The 27,945-nt window shown below is 34.9% G+C and overlaps 1 protein-coding gene across 9 annotated transcripts in view; it reads right to left on the bottom strand.

The window, feature by feature from the left end:
- RAB3GAP1 (RAB3 GTPase activating protein catalytic subunit 1) overlaps positions 1 to 27,945 on the bottom strand; it is a 118,997-nt gene that overhangs the window by 18,452 nt on the left and 72,600 nt on the right. For all 9 annotated transcript variants that reach the window (XM_070240758.1, XM_003363239.4, XM_001489470.5 and 6 more), the window contains 12 exons: positions 27,796 to 27,895; positions 25,119 to 25,200; positions 21,066 to 21,134; positions 19,682 to 19,755; positions 17,390 to 17,482; positions 16,761 to 16,930; positions 14,675 to 14,764; positions 13,607 to 13,779; positions 12,301 to 12,355; positions 11,686 to 12,057; positions 4,521 to 4,658; positions 684 to 911 (listed from right to left, as the gene is read on the bottom strand). In XM_070240758.1, the coding sequence (XP_070096859.1) occupies positions 684 to 911; positions 4,521 to 4,658; positions 11,686 to 12,057; positions 12,301 to 12,355; positions 13,607 to 13,779; positions 14,675 to 14,764; positions 16,761 to 16,930; positions 17,390 to 17,482; positions 19,682 to 19,755; positions 21,066 to 21,134; positions 25,119 to 25,200; positions 27,796 to 27,895 (1,644 nt within the window). The remainder of the gene's footprint in view (positions 1 to 683; positions 912 to 4,520; positions 4,659 to 11,685; positions 12,058 to 12,300; positions 12,356 to 13,606; positions 13,780 to 14,674; positions 14,765 to 16,760; positions 16,931 to 17,389; positions 17,483 to 19,681; positions 19,756 to 21,065; positions 21,135 to 25,118; positions 25,201 to 27,795; positions 27,896 to 27,945) is intronic.

Genomic DNA, 27,945 nt, shown 5'->3' with positions numbered 1-27,945 from the left:
ACAGGATTACAGCAAAGGGAACTCCACTGGAATTTGGCTTATTTCTCTACTTGCAGTTAATTCAAAGGTCACTGTAATCTTTATCTCCTAGTAATGCTGAAGATATGGATTTATTTATTCTACTTATTAATTTCATGGGGTTTTTGGTAAGGTGAGTAGGTGGGAGGCTGTGTGGGACAATCTGATATCAGGAGGCTGCCACCAATCTCCAGAACTCCAAATGTTTTTAATAGTTACAAAGCAGTCTATGACTGTACCATAATTTATTGAACCAAGCCCTATTTTTGGAAATTTTGGGTGTATCTACTTTTTCACTAAAAAACTTTGTTGAATACAGTTCTTATAAATTGATCTTGATGTATTTCTCATTGCTTCCTTAATAAATTTTTTTGGTAACAGAATTGCTAGGTCAAAGGACATGACCATTTTTAAGGCTTTTGACGTATGTTGTCAGACAGTCCAATGGTAAGCCTTCTATATAAAATACACATGTCTTACTCTTTGGCCTATTTGCAACTAGTTCTAAAATCTTAAATGTGAATAGTAGATATAGAAAAGCCTCATTAAATTTCAATGCTTTGCTTCTCAAGTGTGTCCAAAGTTCTCATGTATACGATAGTGAGGTTTTAAAATTCTAGAAAAATAATGAGCATTCTAGTGTTAGACACCCAAATCTCAGTTACCTTTTCTGCTTCCCGTGTGTCATCAAAGAGCCTCCTCTGCCTTCTAGCAGGAATTGGCTTAGCTGTTTCCCAGGCCTCTACCCACATATTGCTTGGAATCTTCATTCGGGCACTCAGTTCTCCTTTCAGAACCATGTTGCCTTTTTCATCAATTGTTTCCTCTTCAATATAATCCCGGGGTGAATACCACCTCACAAAATCTTCCAGAAAACAACCTGGATTAGCTGCCTAAAATAGGCAAAAATTTCAGCAGAATCAAATACAAATCAACAGTTACTGATAAACCTGTTCACAAAATCATACTTTCACTTTCACAAAAAGCCTAACATTTACAATTTTTACTTGGTTTGGATGTCGCCAGGTCATATGTTAAAGTACCAAGAGCAGGGGACAGCCCCATGGCCGAGTGGTTAAATTCATGCGCTCTGCTTTGGCGGCCCAGGGGTTCGCTGGTTCAGATCCTGGGCACGGACATGGCAATGCTCATCAGGCCATGTTGAGGTGGCGTCCCACATGCCACAACTAGAAGGACTCACAACTAAAAAAATATACAACTATATACTGGGGGGATTTGGGGAGAAAAAGCAGGAAAAAAAAAAGATTGGCAACAGTTGTTAGCTCAAACCAATCTTAAAAAAAAAATAAGTACCAAGAGCATTTTACTTTTGCTGTCTCCATTTTACAGAAAAAGAAAACATTTTCATTTGATGAATTTGGAAATAAAAATTTGATGTAAAGTGAAAATAATTCTCTTAAACAGATTATAACTTACATAAGTTAGTTCAAAATTATAGTGTAACAACAACTCAATACTTAGAAAATGATCAAATAAGCTCAAGTCAAGTAAATTAAATAATACACAACATGATCAGAATAATAACACAATGATGGAAAAGTTCTGCTCTTGTTTCCCTCAATAAATCAATACTGGTGCTGCAATAAATATCAGCCAACCTCAAAAATGTTCTATTCAGCTATTGAATTCTTGCACTTTATATAACAAATTACCATCACATAAATTGTTTTTGTGCTGTTAAGAAATTGGAATTCAAACTACCATCTTTTAGGCTTCTGAAACCAAACTAATTAAAGTTTTACTTAGTGGATAAGTCTATAGAATTAACGATGATGTATGCCAAGATCCTTTAAAGTTTTACTTAGTGGATAAGTCTATAGAATTAACGATGTACGCCAAGATCCTTTAAGTAATTTTACATTCATGCCTAGAAAAACAGTAGAGGCTTCACAGTGTTAGTGGTAAGGCATGGAGGTATTTTTGCAAGTATCCAGTAATATATTAGTAGAGTACTAAGGATGGGCACATATATCATCCCCTTCATACTCAAAGGATATGTGTACACATATTAAATACAAACTGCTATGGTTATATTCTCTACCACAACATATTCTTTCTGCTATGAGTACTATATTTAATTGCCTGAAACAGTAAATAATGTAAGCAAAGAAGTGATAAGCAGAAGGTCACTTTCTTTTTTTAAAAGTAAATTAACCTCAGACCAAAATGAAAACCAACATGATGAGAATGGCCTGTCTTAAATGTGAAGGGTAAAATTGCCAATATCTACTCACTGAGCTCACTGGCTACCAGCTTAACCATCCCTATCAATTTAGGAAATCCCTGAGGGATGAGGAATCAGAGGAGGGTCCTTAACTGATGGTCAACAACATAAACTTCCAAGGGCTATGGCATCACGGCAACAAAGAACTGCTGTGAACTGCAGTGGGTCAAGCTTACTGCATGACCCAGGATTCATGTCCACTGATACGGATATTAACCAGGTAACAGCACAGCAACATGAAAACATCTTAGGCAACTAGACAGAGAGATTTTGAGTGAAAAGAGTGAACATAAAAAAAGAAAATAATATTGAACTCCTGTACTACAGAATGTGTTAAAGAAAGACAGTTCAAACCAGAATTCTTCCTTCTGGTTGTCCTTACTATACTAGGTTGAAAATACAGCTACCAGGAGAGTCAAGGCTCATTTCCGCTATGGCTTATCTTCTTTCTACTGTTACAGGTATGTACTCTAAGGGCATGCTCAAGAAAAGACCCCGTCCTTCTGGAATTGTGAGGGATAGGCACCTCAGGTACACATCAGCATTCATTCAAAGCTCTGGGGACTCTCCCAAAGGGCCCTAATACCAAGTCATCCCTATACGAAGAAGGAAAGGCAACCATGTCTATGTTAGAGTGGCTACATATTTCCTTAAATATATTACCTGATTCCCACATAGGGGCAGATATGTAAGTTGGTTATTTGAAATACAATCTATTTTCTGATTAAAACAATAAGAGATTTGTAGGTGTCCAGGTTAGTCCAAAGGAGCCTAATGAACCACAGTTTTGCTGAAGGACAGTGTCAAAGGAACTAAACAGACCCTTACCATGAGGGACCAATACGTTTCTATGGAGAAAAGCTTTTACGGTTCCAATTTGGAATTTCCTCCTGTACATGCCTCTGCAAGGACACTGTAGCATGACAGGGACAAATGAATATGAAGGCAGCTAGAGGTCAGGTGAAAAACAGCTGCCGCAGAGGCTAGTACTTCCTTCTGTGTACACACATACCCTAAGCCAATTCCCTTCTCTACCTTTTTGATTTAACATAGGCCCTGAGAGCCAACTGGCTTCTCTTTATCCACTGTACCAACTAATTGTTTTAAAATGACACCTCTCTTTCTTGTCTCACAGTAGAACAGAACTCACAGATTTTCTGTATCTTTTTAGTCTCTAAAGAAAAAATGCAGCTCTTAAGAGCTTTACTAAAGATTTTTTCTTTTAGTAAAGATGGGGGAAATAAGCAGGGAATATAAAGGCTCCCTTTTATTGTCACTTAAATCTGCTAGCAGGGAAGATGAAAGTGGCATAGGTTTCCATGGGGTGTTTATGTCGCAAAATCAAACTCAGGCTGGCCTACATAGCACAAAAGCAGAATTGAGCAGGGGCTGCAACGGGGAGGTGGAGGCCATCACAGGCAGCAGCAGGTTAAGGAGGAAAGTCTGGGTCTAGGAGATAGCTCCGAGTACTGGCAGTAGGAAAGGGAAGCCCTGTGGCCCACTGGGCTACCCCTTGGATTTTTTTTTTAATATACGTGGATTTGCCTCTGCTTTCAAAATAAGTAATTCAAAAACAAAAGACCTTTCTTCATCCCTGGGTTTTTAGTCTAAAAAGCCAAATGTCACCATTCTCTGAATCTTCTATGTTCTAGATATAAGCCTATATCTAAGCCTAAAATATCCTCCAGGTAGCAAACGTCTACTCATCCTCAACGGTGAGTCTTCTGAGAAATCTTCCACGACCCACTCAGTAGTGTTAGTTACCTTTTTGATCTTGCCTTCATAAGAGAACTCATCACATAATAATTATTTACATACCTCCTCCCATGACCTCAATGAACTATAACTGAGGATAAACATTGTATTTCTTACTTATCTAATCACAGTGCAGGTCACAAAGTAGGCAATCAAAGGTTTGTTGAATGAAGCAACCTATGTTAAATCCTAAGGGTTTCCTAAAAGCCGTGCATTAAATTGGCTGAACATATACAAAGGAAGAAAATATTCCAACACACAAGTAGAAATGATTCAATTCTCAACTTCAACTGTTACTCAAAAATGGTTCTTTTCTTTTTTTAAACTTAAGTAAGTTTGACTATGACGTTTAGGGGATGGAGGTAGGGTATTGTAACTGATGAAATCAAACCATTTAATGAAAAAGACATTTAGGCCTTCATACCACTTTAGAGAGTGACTTTCACAGCTTCATCTCAGAATAGCTCAAAGTAGACTCCTGAACTCTGATAACGTGACCCACCTTGAAAGACTCCATATCTGAGAGCAGACAGGCACTCTGCATGCGTGCTCGAAGGTGAGCCCCTTCTGCTGATGTGCCTAATTTAGCTAGGACCTCCGACTGCTCTTCCAGCAGATCTTCTGTCATAGGAGCTGGTTCCTGTGAAGCACCAAAGGACAAAGCTCATGAATAGCCTTTTTTAGACAAAGCAGAACCATAAAAATAGAATAAAGACAACAATTATTTCAGCTCTAGTAGTCACAAGATATGTATTTTAAAGAATTCAGAGAAATTCACAAGTTTTTTGGAATGTACCTAAAAAAGTAACAAGTTAATAAGAACAAATAGGACTTTTAGCATGTCCCCCCAACAGAGATTATCATGTTTCCCTTGATGAGTATTAATAGCTAAAAGACAGAGGAATTTGGGTGCATGCAGTGAACATTTTCCTGCCTATTAATGATATAGGAATGAAATTCTGAAGATTATGTATGTCATCACTAGTTGCAACAAGGTTTTTATTATAACTAATAAGAGAAGAAAACTGACATATGGGGAAATAAAAATAAAGGCAAATGAATTGAACCCCAACTAAAAGCCCTCAAATAAATAAGTTTTATGTTGGAGGAGTTGCTTTGAGTTTGGTTCCAATGATATTCTAATTACTAATTCCTACAAGAAGTTGTTGCTTTTTTGTTTTGGGAATCAGAGATGTTCTACATTCAGTGGTAACCCTAAATAAAAAAGCAGCTAATGCAAATTTAAGGAAGATACAACTACAGAATCATTAAGAGAGTGACAGAAAACATTTTTAAACAGTTCAAAGGGGCTTTCTAAGAAAGTTCCCTGAGAATTGATTCCATTCAATTTTATGTTTGAAATATGAAGAACTCAACAATCCAGAGACTAACCAAATAAAGCTTGCTTGCTTTGTTGTTAAAGCCAGAAATACATGAACTTTTCTATTTCTAGATAACATAACAGAAGTAAGTGTTTAGAGCATCTTGTCAATAAACAGATTCTTTCTAGATTTCAGGAGATTACTATAAAGCAGGGTCTCTTAGCCTCAGTACTATCAACATTTTAGACTGGATAATTCTTTGCTGTTGTGTCTGTCCTGTGCATTGAAGTATATTTAAGCACCATTTCTGGGCCTCTCCTTAATAGATGCCTGTATCACTCCACCTCGGGACAATCAAAAATGTTTCCAGATAGTGCCAAATCTCCCGGTGTGGCAAAATCACTCCTCAGTTGAGAACCACTGCCATAAGGAGAAATAATTTTCACAAATATCTGTCAGAAATAAAGTAGAAGCATGATAAAGCTATGGCATTCCAAACAGAGCAACAAACAAAAGAAAATAATTTTTTTCTTATATCATCCTCATTTTTTAAACAAACTTAAATGAGGCACTTTCAAATACTGCTGGAGCGCATATAATGTATAAGCCTTCCCAAACAACAATCTGGCAGTCAATACATGCAAGCATTTATGATCGTGTCCCCTGACCCAATAATTCCACTTCTGGAAATATCACTGCAGTATGAAAATTGGAAAGAATCTGAATGTACAATAACAGGGAAATGGTTTGATACAGGAAAAATGAGAAGGAACTGCTCTAACAGTGATTATCTCTAGATTATGAAATTACGAGTTTTTTCCTTCTCTCTACAATGAACATGCACCACTTTCAAAGACTCTCACATTGATACTCAGGGTTGAATAATAACTGGAAAGGCAGTATGACAGAGTGGTTAAGAACTTGGGCTCTAGAAACAACATGCCTGTGTTTGAATCCTAGCTCTGTGACCTTAGGCAATCACTCAAGCTTTCCATGACTCGTGAAGAATAAATCCTGACATATTCTCAGTAACTGCTAGCAATTAAAGACAAAATACTTAAGTTGTATTATAAGCTTCACACTCTTTCTCCATGATATCAAAATACCTCAGTCAAATTAAAAAATTATTTGAACCTCTAATGCAGTACACTCACGAGCAGAGGCCATCTCTCTATTAAGAAAGAGCTACTTTTCATTGTCTGATAGACCTGAAATCATAGGATGGGAGGGAAGGACAGAGACGTTGAAAGGACACTGACTACCCATCCCACATGGAAATCTGAGGCAACTGTGAGTGAAGAACATGATCAAGAGGAATAGAGGGGCCGGCCCCGTGGCCAAGTGGTTAAGTTTGTGCGCTCTGCTTCGGTTGCTCAGGGTTTTGCCAGTTTGAATCCTGGGTGCAGACATGGCACCGCTCATCAAGCCATGCTGAGGCAGCATCTCATGTGCCACAACCAGAAGGACCCACAACTGAAAAAGACACAACTGTGTACCGGGGGGCTTAGGGAGAAAAAGAAAAAACATTAAAAAAAATTAAAAAAAAAAAAAAAGAGGAATATAAGCAACAAGTAGCATGAGGACCACCCATTTTCATATATACCACTTCTGAATATGCCCAAAGCTTTCTCATACACATGATCTCATGTGATCACTGAGAGGTGGTCAGGGCACTTTACAAGTAATGAAAGTGAAGTGCAGAGATAAAGTGCCTTGCCCAAGATCATCAAGTGACAAGCCCACCAAGTGGCAAACTGAAGAGTGAATCTAGGACATCTGTCTGATGCTCACTTTGAGCACTACTAGTTTGGTTCCAATCCACTACTAAGGCCTCCTGCTCAAACAGATTCTCCACAGAGTTCTCTTCTAGTCCTGGCTCTAGAATATAGGCTCAAGTCTTTAAGCCTTTCATAGCCATAAATTTTAGGCTGACCTAAGTCTACATGAAAGGAATATGGGAGTGTGTTTGAATTCTTGTGAAGCAAGGACCTATATTAAAGTCTTACTACTATTTTTTCAGTGAAATGGGCAACTGATTAATGACACATTTTAAGCTAACTTCTGAAGTTTGAAATTATATTGGTTTCAACTGGGATCAATCTGAATTCCAACCATTTTATGTAGGTATGAAATATATACACTAACTGTATAAGAAAATATAAAGAAATATAAGATTAACTGTAAAGTAAGAAAGTAAAACAGACTAAAAATTTGCGCTGATTTATCTAAAAAAAGTGAATGGATAAATGAACAGTGGTTTATCTATGCAAGGAATACTACTAAGCAATGAAAATGAATGAACTATTGATAAACAACAATATGTATGAATCTCAAAATAATTCCCACACAAAAAACCCATACTGTATTTATATAAAATTGGAGAAAATGCAAACCAACCATTTTTTTTTTTTTAGAGAGAAAAACAAGGCTTAGAAAGGAAACACAGCTTGTACTAGCAACACTGTTAATAAGTGGTAGTGCCAGGATATAAATCTAGTTGTGCTAGATCCCAAAACCTAGGTCTCTACCACAAGACCTCAATACCAACTGCATGCTTCATAAGGAGATTAGAAAAAAATATACACTTGGTTTCAAGTATTAGGATATTCTGTTCTAATACTGAAATTTAGTCATGAAATTATCTAAAATATAATTTACTTTTAAAGGAATATAATGAAGCAAATAGCATAAGGCCTATCAAACAAAAACCTACTCTTGTAAATTATAGCCATCTAGTAAAAATGCAAAGGACAGCCAAGAAAATCTTGAAGAACAAAGTTAGAAGACTTACACTACAAGATAGAAAGATTTATTACAAAGCCTCAGTAACAAAGACAGTACATTATTGGCACAAGGATACACAAAGAGATTAATGCAGCAGAATAAGTAGTCCAGAAAAAAGACCAACGTGCACACAGTCACGTGATTTACAACAAAGACGTCACTGCCATTCTCTGGGAAAAGGCAGATCTTTTCAATAATGGTGTTGGAACAACTGTACATCCTTACAGAAAAAAGAGAATCTTAACCTCTTCCTCATACCAAACACTGTCAATTAGAGGTGGATCGCACACATAAATGTGATAGGTAAAACAATAAAGCTTCCAGAAGAAAACATAAGGAGAATATCTCCAGGACCTTGGGGTAGGTAAAGATTTCCTAAAGGGGCAACAAAAGCACTATCCATATAAGAAAAACATGGGTAGATGTGACTTTATTAAAATTAAGAATGTCTGTTCAACAGAAGGCAACATTAAGAAAGCGATTAGGCAACAGACTAGGAAAAATTATTTGTAATCCATATATCCTACTAAGGACTCATATGCAGAATATATGAAGAATTCCTACAAAGCAGTAAGAAAAAAGACAACTAACTTTAAAAAAAAATAGGCAGGGCCTTGAATAGACACTTTACCAAGAAGATATCCAAATGTGCAATAAATATATAAAAGTGTGTTCAGCATCATTATTCATCAGGAAAATGTAAAAACATGAGACATTACTACATACCCATTAGAAAGGCAAAAAGTACAATGACGGAAATTATCAACTGTGCAGAGAAGAGTTAACAGAGTAGGCCTCACACTGCTATCCTTAGAAAGGCCTGTTTGCAAAGTTGGCCCTTGGCTGGCAATTGGGAACTTGGATTTTGGCAGGGTCTCCACCATACTCAGAACTGATAAAAATGGCTCAGTGTACCTCAACCATCTGTGTAAACAATATGGTTTATGGTGAACACATCCTTTCCTTCTGGGAGTCTGGAGTTTTGGTACATGCTAGGCAGAGGGTGTGACTATATGACCAGCCCCCAATAAAAACCTAGAGCACTGAGCCTCTAACAAGTTTCCCTGGGAGACAACATTTCACATGCGTGGTCACAATTCGTTGCTGGAGAACTTAAGTGTGACTACACTGGGAGGGAACTCTTGGAAGCTTGTGCATGACATCCTTCACACTTCGTCCCATGTGCCATTTCCTTTTGCTGATTTTGCTTTGTACCCTTTTAGTGCAATAAATTATAGCCATGAGCATGACCATGTGCTGAGTCGTGCTGAGTACTCCTAGCAAATCATCAAACCCAGGAGTGGTGTTGGGGACCCCTGACACAACAACAGAGATAATGTGGAATAAACAACAATTATTATACATTGTTGGAGGAAATATAAATTAGTTTAACCACTTGGGGAGACTGTTTAGCAATATCTATTAAGGCTAAAATATATTTTTACCATATGGCCCAACAATTCTACTCTTAGGACTATATCCAAAAGAAAATGAGTGCCTAGGTTCACCAAAAGACTCTTATAAGAATGTTCATTTATTTATAACAACTCAAACTGTAAACAACTCAAATTCCACCAATAGGTGAAAGAATAAGCAAATAAGCAAATTGTGGCATATTCATATAATAGAATACTACAAAATAATATGACACACATACAAGTACTGATACATGCAACAACATGGATGAACTTCATGGACGGTAGCTGAATAAAAAAAGTTCAGTACAAGAGTATACAATGTATGATTCCATTTATGAAGTTTAAAAAATGACAAAACCAACCTATGCTGATGAAAGATAAGAGTTATCTGGAGGGCAGTACTGGGCTATGCTATCCAGTACGTCTGGCTATTTAAATTTAAATAAATTAAAACAAAACCTCAGTTCCTTAGCAGCATGAGCCACATTTCAAGCACTCGATAGGCACATATGGATAATGGTGACAGTACTGGACAGAGCAGAGATAGAAAATGTACATTTCCATCTTCACAGAAAGTTCTATTGACCTGTACTGTTCTAGGAGATGCGAATTTTCTATAACTTGATGAGAGTGGTAGTTACATGGGTTTTTAAATATGAAAAAATTCACCAAGTTGTACACTTAAGATTTGTTCTCTTTATATATTAATGTATAACTCAGTAAATAAATATTTTTTAATGACAAGGGGAAAACATATACAATAAATATAAAAGATTTATATCTAAAATAAGAAGGACTCATATAAATCAATAAGAACAGGACAGCAACCAAAAAGACAAATGGTAGGTAATTCATAGGAAAAGATGGACAAGAAACATTAAAAGATGCTTAGGTTCATCAAAAATCAGGGAAATACAATTTAAAACACTGAAACAATACTTTTGCCCATCATATTGGCAAAAATTTCTGACTGGTAACATCATTGTTTCTAAAAAATTAAATAAAATATGAATCTAAGTACTATGAGTGTAAGAACCTTACTGTCTAGCTTGCTACTAAATTCCCAAGGTCTAGAACAGTGGTTTGCATATATTAGCCACTCAATACATATCTGTGGAAGGAAGAAAGTGAGAAAGGAAAGTTGGGGAGGGAACAATATTCCCCTACTCCCATATTCACCATCAACGGAGTTTAAAATAGGTTCAGCCTCATTGAAGATAAATTTTATAACTTGTATATCAGTTTATCTAGCAATCCCATTTCTCATTTTCTTCCATAGATAAACACTCATATGTGAACACACAATACAGGAAAAGCTACATGAATTTGTACTGTAGCACTATAATAGCAAAAACTTGCAAATAACATTTATTTTGCATTAAGAGGGGAATGGTTAAATAAACTATGGCTTTTCCATGTCATGGAATATCATATGGCAATTAAAAAGAAATGAAGATCTACATGAAATAACAGGGAAAGATCTTCAAGACATATTAGGTTAAACAAAAAGGTGCACACCAATTCATACATTTAAAAACAAAAAGTCCACAGAACTATGTGTCATATGCACATACATATATGTACATCAATGCATAAAAATAGGTATAAGATTATACTTATAATCCAAAACAATAGTAGTGGCTACTTACAGGGATGAGAGTTGAATTAGCAGGTGGTGGCCTTAACTTTTTCTAGAATGAATTTTTCACAACAAAATGTATTCACATACTATTTAGGTGTTGAGTTGTTGCTATTCTACTTCCTAACAGTGTAAAATGGCTTCAAACTAAAGTTTTGAACAGAAAAAAACTAATTACGTAATTAAAGGACTTTTATTCTTTCCCTTCCATACTTTTGGGTTTTGTTTTTTTAAACACCTGAGTACTCACCACTCAGTTTAAGAAATAATGGATCACCTTACACATGATGAGCTACTGTCAACTTAAACTTCAAAACATTTCTCAATTTCAGAAATGCTAGACCTAAAAGCTCCAGTAGTTTATTTAGATTTCAAATCTTAGATCTCTGAACACAGACTGTTTAAAGAATTACCCCTACCCAAAGCAATCATCTCCTACTAGGATAAAGTTACATAAACAACAAAATTAAAAAAACTAAAACAAAGAGCCAGTCCGTGTCCTACCTGGGTTACTGGAATGTAGAGAGGTTCTCCATTATGTAGCAGTGTAAGTTTCCCATGCTGAATGAGTCGTCCTTCTGGCTTTAAATTTGCCATCTCCTTAGGTCCTCCTTTCTTGCCACCCTCTTGTCCATTTCCCTTAAGTTCTTCAGTATCACTCAGGCATTCAAAAAATTCTTCTTCACTGTCACTCCAAGAATCCCAAGATTTTCCCACCTCTCCCTTTTCTTTATCCGTATCTTTTAGATTATCTGGCCCCAGTTGGTCTCCAGCTTTTCCAGCATCCCCTGGATATGTATTCGTTACATTATCTGAAGTATTTGTCTTTCTCCCCTCATCACGTGCCTTCTTTCTTTCAATACAACAATTTAACATCTTAAGAAAACAAAAATAACATTTATATTTGAATTAGTTACAGTAAAATAAGAATCTATCCACTACTTGAATATTTAACTTTCATTCTCCACCCCTTCCCTGGACCTTCTTGGGAATGACAGTGACTATAAGTAAGCTACAGCAGCACCGTGAGAAGAGCCTATAATCCGTCATTACATTTAGTATAAGAATAAGCTCTGATTGAATCAAGACATTTATACACCGTCATGGGGAAATCTTTACCTGTAGTTTCTGATGCAGTAAACAACATCTTAGATCTGGAGGCCCACTTGCTAATCTATCAAATAAAGTAAGGGGAAAAAGAAAGACTAGTTTCAGTAAAATTGCTTCAAGTATGCATATTTTTATACTATCATAAATTTTAGCCATATTGATAAGAAATCAAAACTAGATTTCTATAGATAAGGTAACTGAGACGGATGGAGCAAACAAGATTAAAAGATCAAAATTTATTTTATCCTCCTAGTCCACAAATTACCAACAGCAAACATAATAAATATTTCAAAGCATAACAGCAAACTAGTGATAGCTGTCAAGCTAAGAGAAACTTAAAACGAAAAAAAGTTTCTAAATCCACCCCAGGAAGTAGCTAGCAGACAGTATTTCACACCATACAAAACAGATTAGAATATGTATTCAGTTCTCAATTATTAAAGTGGATTCTCAATATAAAAACCATCGATCTCCATCTCTCTTTTGCCAAGGGAGCCTAGACTGCCTCTAGTTCTAAACTACCAGCTTCCCAGTAATCAGCCAAGAAAGAATCCAGCTAAGCGGAGCCTGGCAAATGACATTAAGAGTAAACATTTTTGGATGAATCACCATTTTACATTACTCATATCATGATTCTCCTCCTGTAGCATGGGTAGATGAGCAGTAGCCTATGCAATATCAACAAACATGCTCACTAAACTGTTCTACTTGGTTAAGCGAAATGTCAATATAAATTATACCAAAGCAATTACAGGTAACGTTTAATATTTGAACTTATGAATTCTAAAGATGTTTTCCCTCCAACTATAAAAATATATGTTTACTACAGAAGACTTAGAAAATACATAAATGTATAAAGAACAAATTAAAAACATAATTTCACATCCAGGAAAACTACTGTTAACATTCAGCTGTATTTATTTCCAATTATTTTTCTACACATATATATATAATCACAATTGAAAGCACTGTGTATATGCAACAATATGCTCCACTTTACTACAAATACTATGGTCACTTTCTGTATTATCATAGATTCTTAGGAAAAAACCTTGTAATGGAGCCATTACTTTCCACTGTAGAGATATATCATGATTTATTTAAGCATTCTTTTATGTTTGATACTTAGGTTGTTTCATCTTTTTCCCCCCTATTATAAATTTGCTGCAGTGAACACCTCTGAACATTAATTGTGTCCAAAGTTTCTTACCACTTTCCTAGAGTAGATCTCATAGAAGAGAATTAATGGGTCAAAAGTGAAATTCTGCTAACAAACAAAAATTCTGTCTATACAACTGGAAATTGAAATTATTACCCTGGAATCAGAAAGTTGTTTTCCCATCTGAAACGCATTTCAAGAACAAATTCCTGCCATAGGTGTGCCACTCCCTTCAATCCTCCATGGTAGAGATTGATCATACAAAGACACAAAGCCAATTTGTATGTTAAACTGTCAGATGGTGCAGATTTGAACTGATTGTAGAGATTCTAAATTTAACAAAACAGAAACAAAGCAAAACTTAACAACATATTTACATGTATTAATCAAAAACTGTGTGGGGAGAGATTTTAATACTAAAATTAACCCATCCTACCCAAACTAGCTTTTATCAAATGTCTAATACATTACTGCCTAAATTGTTCTTAGGCAGTTCTTCATGTTTTCAAGATTTCTACAATGATCAAAAAAGTGAGCTATAGTTTTAGTGAGGCTAAAGTTACAGCTTTCAATTTCTTCTGTGGAATCTTCAAGATGTATTATAAATTTCATGTGTTGTTTTAAAAATATTTTAATTATAAATGAGTACACACTTGTCAAAAACAAAACCATAAAATCAGAACTGTATAAACTGAAAACGTAAATAAAGCCTCTGCTTTTCCTCCTCACTTCATGAAATCTGCTCCTCAGCAATAACTACTGTTAACAGTTTGATATATCTCCACAACTGTCATTTAAACTCTCACTGCTCAATTTATCAAAGACTGGAGTAAGGAAAACATGAAACTGTTACTTTCTTTTACACATTATTTCATTAAAGACTTTTCCACTCACTGTCTAGTTTTGAATACAGAGAAGAATCTGTGTCAAAACATAAATTTGATGATTTCATGAAGTCTAAAATGAGGGAAATCCTACAACCATGCACAGTATATTTATGTTATTTTTCATTGTTTCCAGAAAAGTTCTTGCTACTCAAGATATGTATTTATGTCAATATTCTATAGCAGGTCATTATCTAAACAGAGGCCATGATCTCCACTCATTTTCCTTTGGTGATTTTAAAATAAAAAAATCCTATGCTACTAAACTAGAAATATCATCAAACCCCTAGAAATTCAATGCGTTTTAAATATTTCAATATTGAACTCCAAATCAACTTACATATTCTTCACTCTCTGATGGAGGATTATTGTTGTCTGTTGAAGAAGTTCCATCTAATGGTTTCTCAGAAGCAGCATCGGGGAATAAAAACTTAGGGAGAACAAAGAAAACCACCACATTTTTGAGCAAATTTCCTATTTTGTTGATTTTTATAATTCATACAGACACTATTTGACTTTTTAATAGTTTTGCTGTTGAACCAATGGGAATGTTCTTATTGTACTGGCCAATTGGTTATAAACTATCTCAAATGTTTTCTATTTTTCTTTGAAAGTACAGAGTTTCAGGAACAAGTAAATTTCAGAAATCAGAGATTTTTTTCTTAAATGTAACCATCTGGTCCTATGAGCTTTTAAATCTCTTCAGGCTCATCCAAGATCATTAAAATTTTTAAAAAGTATTAATAGTATTAAAAAGACAACACTATAAAAGAAAATTTTAAAACACTCATATAATCTGAGACAGGTTTTCAAATATGAAATGCCAAAAGTATATTTAAGACTCATAACTTTATGTTATGAGATATCCCAGAAAGAAGGAAGCAGTCTAAACACACATAATGACCAGTATTATCTTTTCCACATAGTTTCTGTTTATGTGTGTGTAAAAGTGGTAAAAAAAAAAAAAAGTTTAGGGGCTGGCCCAGTGATGCAGTGGTTAAGTTCGCGTGCTCTGCTTTGGTGGCCTGGGGTTCGCAGGTTCAGAGCCTGGGTGCAGTCATAGCACTGCTTGTCAAGCCATGCTGTGGTGGCCTCCCACATAAAACAGAGGAAGACTGGCAACAGATGTTAGCTCAGGGCCAATCTTCCTCACACACACACACAAAAATGTTCAGTGCATATGACAACCGAGCCATATAACTAGAATAAAATCTCTAAGGATACTTTCTTAAGAAGAGGTCTTCTCTATAGAAACTTATTCTCAGTCCTTTCATCAAACTGTTCCTTTCAAATGTTTTACAGTACTCCTGACTTGTAATTCCTTTTACTATGCATACTTTGCACATATTACAGAACATGCTAAACAGATTTTTAAAAATAAAGGAACTACTATGTGCCAACCCCTACTACTAGGCACAGTTACAAACAACATCCTATTCTCATATCACTGTGTGGGCTAAATATCACTGCCCATGTCTTACAGATACACAAGCTGAAAACCTGGTTAAGAATCTTATTCAGATTAATGGCAGGGATAGGATTAACATCAAGTTTCCAAGTCCAGTATTCTTTTCACTGCACTATTCTTGAAGGTTTTTCCCAAGATAGTCCTAATGAATAAAGTGCCAGAAGTACAATTACAGCTATAATTACAGTAAGAATAGCTATCATTTATCAAAGGCCTATTATATGCCAGACAGTGTAATAGAAATTCCTTTCATCCAGACAACAATCTCACGAGGTTTTATTAGCCTCATTTATAGATGAGGAAACTGAAGTGGAATGGCGTGTTCAAAGTCATAGAGTAAGTCAGGATTAAACCCTGGTTTGTGTGGCTCCCAGGCTGGGCCTGTTCCACTACACTATACCTAGGAGACACTCTAGCCCTTTCTACTACTCGCTATAAAGCTTTTTATGGACTCTTGTTAAAGAAAGTTTTAAAAAAATACAACTCTGACCACGTCAACCTTCTGCTTAAAATGGTATTAAACTGCAAGATGAAGTCCAGTGTTTCAGCATGGCAGGTTACCTGCTACTCTCCAGCCTCATCCCTGGCCACTCCTTGGGAAGTACACTATAATATACCAAACTGTTCAACATGCTCAGGCCTCTGCTATTCCTCTGCTTCTAAAGCTTTCTTCACTACAAGATGCAGCTCAAGTGTCCCTCTTTATGAAGCCTTCCCTGATTCCCACTGCTCAGACAGACAGAGGCATCCTCTGCTGTGTTCTCACTTCTCACATGCAACATGGTATTAGAATTATTGTTTACTTTTCTTCTTCCCACTATACTAGTGGGAACTCTGAATGTGGAGACTTTGTTTTACGCATCTTATACTTCCAATCCAGTGCCTGCCACATAGAAGAGACCGAATATACAATGAATGAGTACGCATATAGACATACAAAGACACTACATTTAGTTACCAAGAGAATAGTATTGAGGACATCGTTATTCAGTGGTGATTCTTCTACACCTCTGTGTTTTCGTATTTTCTTCTTTGCAGTGTGTACCATATTTGAAACTGATAATTTATGAATTGGAACTGGTGCTGGCTCTGTCAACTTTGACAAAGCATGGGTTATATCAGCAATTTCTATAAAAAGAATAGAAACGAATACAAATTATATCATCAGCCTTAGCAGGTTAAACTGATGAGTAAACTGATAGGTTGTACAGAATATTTTAGTTCCCTCTTTTCACTAGTATTACATGGTCTCAGAATTATAAAATTTTAAACACATGTCAGCTTTGTACGCATGCATGATTGACCAAGGTGTAACACAAATTATTTCTCCCCGGGGACTTCAAAAATAAACCTCTAAAACTCTGCTTGTCAAAATATCTTACACTTTTGGTGGAAAAAACTTATTAAATGCACTTAAGGTTTTAAGCTCCGGGTATAGTCTGGAGAGAAATGGTAGCTGTCTAGTCCATCAAAACTTGCTTCTCCAACTTAATTCAAATGAGAAAATAGATGAAAAGTTGTTGGAAAATGTGCCAAAGGAAAAGGGTTAGACATTTGAAAATAATTAAACAAAAAGAAGCAAGTCACCTCTCCCTTCTTCCTCAAACGTAGATCGTCCAAGAATCTCGTCAGTTGACTCCTTTCGACGGCAAATTTTAAAAAATTCAGTGACAAAATCACCTACACAGAAAAAATGTTACTCATTTTTGACACTGAACTGAAAGAAATCAGTCCTCCAAATTAAAGTGCACGTCTTCTTACACAAGCTATTAACTAAGAAAAGGTAGAGAAAGAAGCCATTCAGTTTTCCACCCAAGACAAAAATGAACCTTATTTCAAAGCAAGATAGCCTTGCTTTTCCTCTCTCTCCATGTCCCAGGATAGTAAAAAAGTTTTCCTTAGAATTCCATCTAGAATAAATGGAAAAATAATTGTGTCTAATAATATTAAGCACTTACCATGCACCTTAATAAGACAAACAGCAGCTATTCTCATTAAGTTGTATAAGTAACAAGAATATTACTACATGTATGCAGTGGTCTTTTTTCCCTAACTGCCACCCTACTAGAATTCTGAATCAATTAAAAAAATAAAAATTAAAAAGAAATTCTAAAGATATATTTCTGGAAGATTAATAAATCATGTGGGATGAAGTTATTTCAGCTTTGGCTGCACATTAATGGTATCCTTTGTGTCATTATTAGAAGAAAGGGGAAAAAGATTTGATATCTTCTAAAGAGCTGCAATGAGATATTTGCACAAAGAAATTAAAGCTTAATAAGAACTATCAGTACTAAAATTATTAGACAATATAATATACCAAGTACATCTAAGTTTGAGAATTTACCAACTAGTTCTGAATAAACCTAGAAGATTTTCTGACTTCTTCAGAAGGTAGGAAAATCCTATAATCCAGTCATATAAACTATATGACTATAGTTTATTATATATGACTATATAATCCTACAGTCTAGTCATACAAACAAAGTTAAAGAGGTAGGGTGAGATCATGGAACAGTAACTTAAAATAGGGATACTTTTAATACTAAGGTCCTCTGCAGTTATCACAGAAGTCAGTGGAGGAGGAATAATAAGGAACGAGGAAACAATTTCATAAGTAAATTTACTAGTTCAGTGATTAAACAAGAGAAACTATGCATTGAGCATTTACTATAAGATAAGCACTGTATTAACTGTGATTCACATACACACATAATCTTACTTGATCTTCTCAATAACCCTAAGAAGTATGTACTATTGCCATCTCTATTTTACTAAGACTTGAAGAGATTATGAAACGTGCTCAAACTGGTGGATCTAGGATTTGCAACAAGGTCTCTTCAACTCTAAAACTCTTGATATCAAACCTCTACTTGTTTCCCTAACACCCCAAGACAAATTCACTGAAGGCAGGAATTTTACCTTATACATTTTGTATCCACTATTACATAGTTAGCACAAATGGCATCTAATGACAGCATACGATGAATAATAAAGAGCCCAAGAAAATAATGCTTTAGGGAAATGCCTCATTACTGTCACCAATAAATATTTAGTAACTCCATCAGTTGAATAGTAATATATCAGGCTATATGAAGTGAGGGTGGCATAGATGAACACAGAAATGGAGAAAATATTTTCATGCCTACTAAATATAAGAGTGGAAAAAGATGGAAAGGCACATTGAGGAGACGGGTTCAGAAAACTTCATGGAAGAGATATATCTACAAAAATGGGAAGGGAAAGTTAATTCCAGACATGGGATACAATAATACTATCTGACTAGCAATTGATATTTTTCAAAGTATTTCTATTTATGTTATTTTACCTGATTCTTCAAATGACCCTATGAGGTGTACAAGTTTCTTTACACCTATTTTCCTCTATCAGAATATAAATTTGCAGATGTGGTACAACTCTACAGAGGGGCTCTAATAAGACTGTCAAAATCAGCTTTCTTCCCATCATATACCATAAGTTCACAGGGATGACAAAAGGCAAAAAGGGCTCCATTAACTAGAATGGAAGATGCACACTATGCCACACGAGGAAAAAAAAAGGAATGTCATAAAAGCATTAAAAGAATAAAACTCAGATCATGAGAAAATATCAGAGAATTCTGAGGTGTAAAATGGTTGCAACTAAAAGACAAGAAAGAAATCCTGTTAGTGCTATTCAAGAGTAACCAGAAGGATTTACTGCTGTTGGCAAAGACTTTTTTTTAATGGTGTTAAGCAAAGAGGTCACAAATGTAAAAAAGTAAAAATAAAAAATACTTTTTTGATAGGTGAAATAAATGCATAAACAATACATTCAATGTTCCTGATCCGGGATAGGCATATTGGTGGCGTTGCAGGAAAGGAAGATTAAATAGCTTACCTAGCAAACACTGAGGATTATCAGCTTTTCGAACTCTAACAGACCAATGGGGAGCCTGAATAGGATCCAAATCACTAAAATGCAAAATGATAAACATAAGATCCTAATTATGACAATCAAGACTCATGAATTTACCAAAATGCAGTCTAATGAAAACACTATATAGAAGGACGAACAATTCATTTTGCCTCACTTAAACTTACTGTTATTTAGATGCATAAGGCCATCCAGATAAGTTTAAAAAAATAAAATATTAAGAAATCAAAGTTCTCACACAAATAAGCACAAAAGGAAAAACCATAATCAAAAAACACATATAAAAATGATTCTGAACAGGCAATGTACACTGATAATTTTAAGAATAATAAAAAAGGAAAGAGAAACAAGCAAGTGCATGTGATATTAATAAAAAAAGAAACTACAAAACTTTGCACAAGATCAAAAGTCCCCTATTTTCCTAACTAAATAGATTATTGAGCATTCACTTAAGGGAATACTATGCAGCTATTTAAAAAATAACAACATAGATCTACATTTAGTGGCATAAAAAACATAAAATAATACATTAAATGAATAGACCAAATTAATATATAAATTTAAACTTTAAAAAGATACACTCCCATACAAATATCAAATCATTTTGTAGTACACCTGAAACTAATATAATGCTATATGCCAATTATACTCCAATTAAAAAAGAAAAAAAGAAAAATCCCAAAATACTAACTGGCTATTTTTTAAGTAATGTGATTGTAGGTAGTCTTTACTTTTCTTCTTTATACCCATCTAAATTATCTGATTAAGAAAGCTCATGTTACTACTGCCATCAGCAAATACATTTATTTTAATTATGGGAAAAAAAGCGTCCTATTTCTCACTGTTCTGCATTAAGCATGAGAAGGTACTAAAATTGCATTCCTCCTTCTCCACATTCTTCCTAGACAATGTTTGCTGTAATTTTCAAGTTGTTTCCATTGCACAGGAGTATGAGACATGGAAGTTTTGTAACTTATGATACTTAATAATCAAATATTACTTCCACACATTCTGATGACCAACATCTCTTCAAAGCACTTCATGAAATGCTTTTAACTAGCTGAGAACAGTTCAACAGAATTATGCCCTGGATCTCAAACTGTTAGAGACATCTTTGCTAACACTAAGTAAGATTCAGATTGTTCATTATCCCTGAACTAAGGATCATACCCCCAAAGTCAGCAGCTTAAAACACATCTCTAATACATGTTAATCAGTCTAAAAAGTGATCTTTAAAAATAGAAAAATCAACCAATCTTATCAGAAACTGATATAAAGAAAAAGGAAAATTGTTAATTTACTCTACTGAAATGTTTTAATCTCAATGTACTACTCTTAACATACTTACGAATAAACATCATTATCCACAATGATACCTTCAGTCAAGTGAGGCCACGTAGTTGCTAAATGGAGTTCACTAAAATAAACAAAACATAAAATATATCCAAAAGCTTTAATACTCTATATGTATCCTCTGACCAAGCAATTCTGCTAGAAACATATCCTAAGTAAATACCCAGAGATGAACAGGCAAGTATGTTAAAAGTTGTGTTATTTATAACACAATAAAATTGGAAACAACTGGTTTAGCAAACGGTAGGACATCCATATGAAGTTAACGTCTCGCAGACATTAAAAAACCATGCTACACATAACAGCCCCGAAGTGTAAATAACCTAAAGGTCTACCAGCTGATGAATGGATAAATAAAATGTGGTATTATCCATACAATGGCATATTATACAGCCATAAAAAGCAAGGAAGTATTGATGAACCTCAAAAACATTAAGCTAAGGGAAAGCCGCCAAACGTAAAAGGCCACATATTATATATTGTAATTTATATGAAATGTCCAAAATAGGCAAACCCATAGAGACAGAAAGTAGATTAGCACTTGCCTAGAGCCAGAGGCCCTGGGGAGACTGGGGGGGATGAGAGCTAAGAAGTGAGGGGTTTCTTTTTGGACTGATGAAAGTGCTTTAGAATTAGACAGTGAAGATGGTTGCACAATTCTGTAAATACTAAAAACCACTGAATTGTATACTTTTAAATGGTGAATTTTTTGGTAAATGAATTCTATCTCAACTTGAAAAAAAATCACATTGTGGGTCAGGGGTTGGCAAACTTTTCTACAAAGGAGCAGAGATAAAATATTTTAGGCTTTGTGGGCCATGTAGTCTCTGTTATATTCTTGTTTTTTCTTCTAAAACCCTTAAAAATATAAAAAGCATTCTTAGTTTATTGGCTAAACGAAAACAGGTTACTGACCAGATTTGGTCCACAGGTCATAGTTTGCTGACCTCTTATAGATAAATATTCAATTTCAAAAAGTTTTCATGTAAGATTATAAAATAAAGCAAGCCACAAAAAATGTACAGGATGACATAGATTTATAAAATAGACAAATATACTGCGAAAAAAGAGTTAACATAGTGGGCCTAATATTTAGAAAAGACTACTTGCAAAGTTGGCCCTTGGCTTGGCATCTGGGAACTTGCATTTCAGGAGGTTCTTACCTTTCCCTGATAAGAGTGGCTCACTGTGCCTAAACTACTTGTGCAAACAGTATGGTTTATGCTGAAAACCTGCTTTCCTTCTGGTATGTGCTAGGCAGAGGGTGCCTATGTGACCAACTCCTGATAAAACCCCTAAGCGCTGAGCCTCTAATGAGCTTCTCTGGTAGACAGCTTTTCACACATGTCACAATTCATTGCTGGGAGAATTAAGCGTATCCTCTGTGACTACACTTGGAGAGGAGGCTTGCCCCTGGTTTGCTCTGGACCTCACTCTATGTGCCTTTTCTCTTTGCTGATTTTTGCATTGTATCCTTTCACTGTAATAAATCATAGCCACAAGCACAACTATATGCTGAGTCCTGTGAGTCCTCCTAGCAAATCCTGAACCTGAGGGTGGTCTTGTGGATCCCTGTCGTACATTCATACAATAAACATATACATATATACACCAGATTCATGCATAGGAAAATGGCTGGAAGCACATATACCAAGCTGTCATCAGTGATCACCTATGAGTAGTGGGATTATGAAGTGGCGAATTTTTTTGTCTTGTCTAGATTCTGAACCCACTTCTTATATTTGGAGAGAACAGAAGCCAAAAGGACCAATTATTTCTTTGATCTTTGGTGGTGCTTGACTAACTGGTAACTCCAGTCTGAGACTGAATCTACCAGTACAGTTTAGAATTCACCGTGATAGCAGGGCCAAGACTCCACAGCAATGCAATATAACCTTGGTTATGAACTGGATAACTAGCCACCTTTGGCTCAAGCCTATTTTCCAAGCCGGGTCCTATAATGGTCCCAATTAAACCCTTGAGTTATCAAATATCTTTCCAATAAATTGATTTTTTGTTTGAATTAGTCAAGAGTTGACTACTACTTAGTTTGCAAGTAAAAAACCTGACCAGTAAACATACGATTTTTGCCTCTTTTTATAAGTTTTCTAAATTTTCTCTACTGAGCATTAGTTTATTACTTTCATAATAAAACTAATTTTTAAGATTAAAAAAATGACCATAAAACAGTATGCAATATTAGAGAACATGGATGATTAGAGGTTTAAAATTATAAGCTCCTGAATAATTTTAGGTATTAACCTCAGATTCAGTTCCTAAGCTTTTTATGACTACATCCTCCCATCTCCCTCTAACTATAGAATAATTTCTTTGACAAGGAGAGAGGACACTGAAAAAGATCTCTTCATTTCCTCTTCAACTACCAAAGATTCCTTTTCAAAAGCATAGTGCCCACAATATTTGCTAATCATCACTTGATCTAAATGGTCCACCATATGCACCATCTTACCCCCAACTTATTTTTGCATTCTTCAATCATTTGTTTCCCTACCAACTCCTATGATTTAAAATTAGGAAGAAATATTTAATAACTAACTCTCTCAACTTTCAACTACCACGTCAATTTTATTCTTCCCCCCGAAAAATTTCTCTAAGCAAAATCCAAATGAATGAACCAGTCAGAGGGCCACAAATGTATCCATCAGCCAGCCTATACCATTTCCCCCTCGCTCACCACAGTCTGGCCGTGTTGGCCACCTTCTATTTCTCCCAGTAAACTCGCCAACCTCTCCTTCATCAAGCCCGTCACACAGGCTCTTCCTTCCACCTGGAATGCTCGTTCTCTCACTCTTTGCTTTGCTGAGTCCTCCCCTCACTGAGACTCAAGTTAACTATCAATTCCTTTGAGAACACTTTCCTGATGGCATCCCAACCTAAACAAGTTCCTCATTTTACTGTCATTACATCTTGTACTTTTCCTTCAAATTATCCCACAACTTGTAATTATATGTTTATTTGGATAACTATTACGTCTATTTCCTTCAGTTAGATTGTAAATGCCAAGAAGGCAGAAACTGCTGCTTTATTTACTTCCATATCTTCATTTAGTATAGTGCCTGGCACATATAACAAACAAACATCAATTACAAAAGATACTCCTTTATCTTCTCTTGAGTGATTTTAAGTTAAGTGTTACTATTTCTTTTTTTTTTTTTTTTTTTTTTTTAAAGATTTTATTTTTTCCTTTTTCTCCCCAACGCCCCCCCGGTACATAGTTGTGTATTCTTCGTTGTGGGTTCTTCTAGTTGTGGCATGTGGGACGCTGGCTCAGCGTGGTCTGATGAGCAGTGCCATGTCCGCGCCCAGGATTCGAACCAACGAAACACTGGGCCGCCTGCAGCGGAGCGCGCGAACTTAACCACTCGGCCACGGGGCCAGCCCCTAGTGTTACTATTTCTACCGCTATGTGAGAGTATTAAAAATGTATTTATGCATGCGTATATACTTTTTAATTAACCAAATATTTTAACTAAACAAATGAGATACTTTCTAAATCAGCAATGTTTATATTTTCCAAATATTTTGCTATCAGTGATTAAATTTTCCAATCTCTACATTTTCTTGTGAAACAGCTTTTTCTTCAAGTACAGTAGCTCTTCTAAAAAGCAACTGGGTAACCTAAGAGGTCACCCTTGTGTCTCTTACTTGAGTGTTAATTTGTGAATTTTGAAAAAGCAGTCAGGAAAAATGTAAACAATTGTTAATTCTGGGTGATGGATACATGAAAGTTTATATGATATTCTCTGTGCTTTTCAATATATTGAAAGTGTTTCCCAAAAAGCAGACCAAGAATCACTTCTATAAGGAATAATCAATAAATGGTATTATATACATTTTTGTGTTATTTTAAAGCCTCTTTTAAGTTACAGAGAAAAAAACAGACTGATAGACTGTTAGTTGTAGGTCTATTTCCAGTTCCATACTCATTTCAGGAGGCTACAATATATTATAAAGCACAGTAAAATCAATATCAATATAATTTAAAAAGTAAAGTCCCATAATGCAAATGATAGATTGAAATTTTCACCTAATAGGATCTTCACAGGCACCAAATGGTAACTTGCCAAACTCCAGGCCTCCAACTTCTCCTCCTACAAGGGCATCTATATCTAAATGAAGAAATATTTTTCCATTATTTAGCAAATAAGAGAAAATAAGGAGAAATAAGAATTTAATCCAGTTAGGTTCGTCCTTTGGAAGATTATAGATTTAAAAGTGCCTACATCAAGAGTGCATATAGCAAGTTAGACAGTAAGCAGTCAAGCATTAAAGACTGCCTCTAAGAATGCTATAGTAAAAGGATATACTTAATTCCTATTTATTCATTTATCCTATTTAAGCTATGCATTCTAAATTTTATCCTTCTGAAATAGTCCTCACATATTATTTAAGAGAACATTATTCCTGTAAATTTTTTTTGCATTTTCTAAGAATTTGATTATCATCTAAAAGAAAGGTAATCCAAGTATTAAAAAATTTAATCACCAACTTACATTCATCAGTTTTAAATAGCAAATAGTCATCATTAATACAATTACATTTTAGTTGATAGTACATGGAAATACATAAAGTTCAGTGAAGAATTTCCTTTCCATTATGAATGCTATCTATCATTAGAGGAGAATTTAAAGGGTAAATCATTCCCCTTAGTTCTATCCCTCTTAAAGAATAAACACATCTAAAAGACATCAAAAGGATTTATTTCTCTTTGAAATAATACAGATGGTTGTTTTTAATTATTTAGCCTACACTGGGAATTCCTAAAATTAAAGTCTACTGTTGAGTTACGAACAGTCCCCAGGTTTGCTAAAATCATGTTTGACAATTATCTACATCCTAACTAAATGATCAAAATTAGTAATTAAGTGTGGTTCAATTACTTAATTCGGTAAATTTTCTCAAGTCAATTCATTCCATTTTCCTAACTAAACGATGCTTACAATAATAAAGATTACAATGACTAGCTTTATTAAAAGATGTGAACTTTTAAAAGCTTCAAAATTTATAATAAGTACATTTTGTAAATGAGTAAATTATTACTAGACTATAACTGTACAAAAGTTTTAACTGAAGTAAAAGTTGAGAAACAACATTGTGGAATGAAAAGATCACATTGTGAATGCGAACTTTATCACTTGGTGACCATGTAACCTTGGGCCAGTCACTTGTGTTCTCTAAGGTACTTACGTTCTCTAAGATAATAATACCTGTCTCATAGGTGAGAATTACATGAAATAATATATAAAGTGCTAAGCACAGTGTCTGGCCCATAGTACATGTTTAATCTCAAATATTAAACTTTTATATAGCCTTCAATCCACTGAGGAAGAAAGCTAATATGTTGATCCCCATTAAAAAAAATTTGGCAATAGAACATTAACGAAGGCCTTACTGGCAATCAAAACTATAATGCTGAGATTCTGGCTCTTGGGCTTCTTCTTAGATCATCAATGACCATACCACCTTGGGAAACCTTTAAAATTGACTAATAATAGAGTGGCCTTTAAAAAAAGGAAAAGGAAGATAGGAATTGAAACTTCTAACTAGAAGTCAAGTAAAAATTGTCTAGAGAGTACTGTTGTCCAGGAACTAAAATCACCAAAACATTTGAGTCGTTCATCTAATATAAATCTCAGCTTAGCTTTTACTTCCCTTTGCTATAGTTTAGATGTAGTTCTTTTACTGTACATTAGAGTTTCAAATTATTCAGTGATACAAAAAAAAAAAAAAACAGTAGTAGTATATATAACCACCAAAAGCTAAGGAAGTACTACATTAATTTTAATATCATCCCAAGACTATCAATTTATTATTTTCAACCCTATAAATAACCAACTACTTGGAACAAAGATAAACAGTAAACACTATTATTTTATTCTAATTTATTTCTCTTTGAGAAAGGTAAACTGAAAAACGTTTTCAGGCTAGTAAAATCTTTGTAATTATTTATAAGTTTGAATTAAATTTCTTATTGGACATACTTGAATGTAATTACACTTGTGACAGAAATACCCAGGAACCAAAACTGGACTTAATTAGGCTGTATATCCATCACGCTGAGCTGTTCTAGACTTTAGGCAATGTCTCGTTCGTATTTGTGGCCCTGACACAGCTTGGCCCATTATTGGATAATAATTGATTATTTGTTAAATGAATCAGTATATCAATAGCTAAGCAGGTAAACTGATTTTAATTACATTTTTATCAATGCAAGTTAAAGGAAAATATTCTACAACTCTTCCAATCATAAGTGTACGTGTATATACAGATTTTTTTCTTTTCTGCTTGCTTTATTTAGCACTCTTCTTCAAACTCTACTCTCTATAAGGTTCTCTGCATGTCTGTTCTCAACTTATGAGGGTGGCTTCTCTTATATTCTAAAAACAGACATTTTAATCATTCACTACATACTAATTCACAGCACATGATGTTCCACAGTAGGGATCCCCTGCTTTATAAATACTATTAGCTTTCAAAGACAGATCAGCAAATACAGAGTAAGTATTGTCTCTAGAACAATCTAAAGAGCTTTTTTTAAGAGAAAAAGATGATGAAGGCAATGAAATCAGCAATATTACATTGAGAATTACAAATATTTCAAATTTAAAATACTTGAAATGCACTGTTAAATATTTTTAATTTATGAATATATATTCTTTTCCATTTATATTCAATAAGTTAAATATAGTTCTAAATTATCTCACCTGGAGGTTGCTGAGGCCAAAAATACTGCTGCCAATCCTGAAGTACATAGGTAAATCGAATTGCAATACTAACTGGAGGCAATGGAGTTAAAGGACATCCCTAGGAAATAAATGCAAAGACAATAATTGTATTGCTTTAAAAAAGTGTTT

The sequence above is a fragment of the Equus caballus genome, chromosome 18, assembly GCF_041296265.1.
Source record: "Equus caballus isolate H_3958 breed thoroughbred chromosome 18, TB-T2T, whole genome shotgun sequence".
In the NCBI taxonomy this organism is placed as follows: Eukaryota; Metazoa; Chordata; class Mammalia; order Perissodactyla; family Equidae; genus Equus; species Equus caballus.
This window is presented reverse-complemented; position numbering and strand designations above follow the sequence as displayed.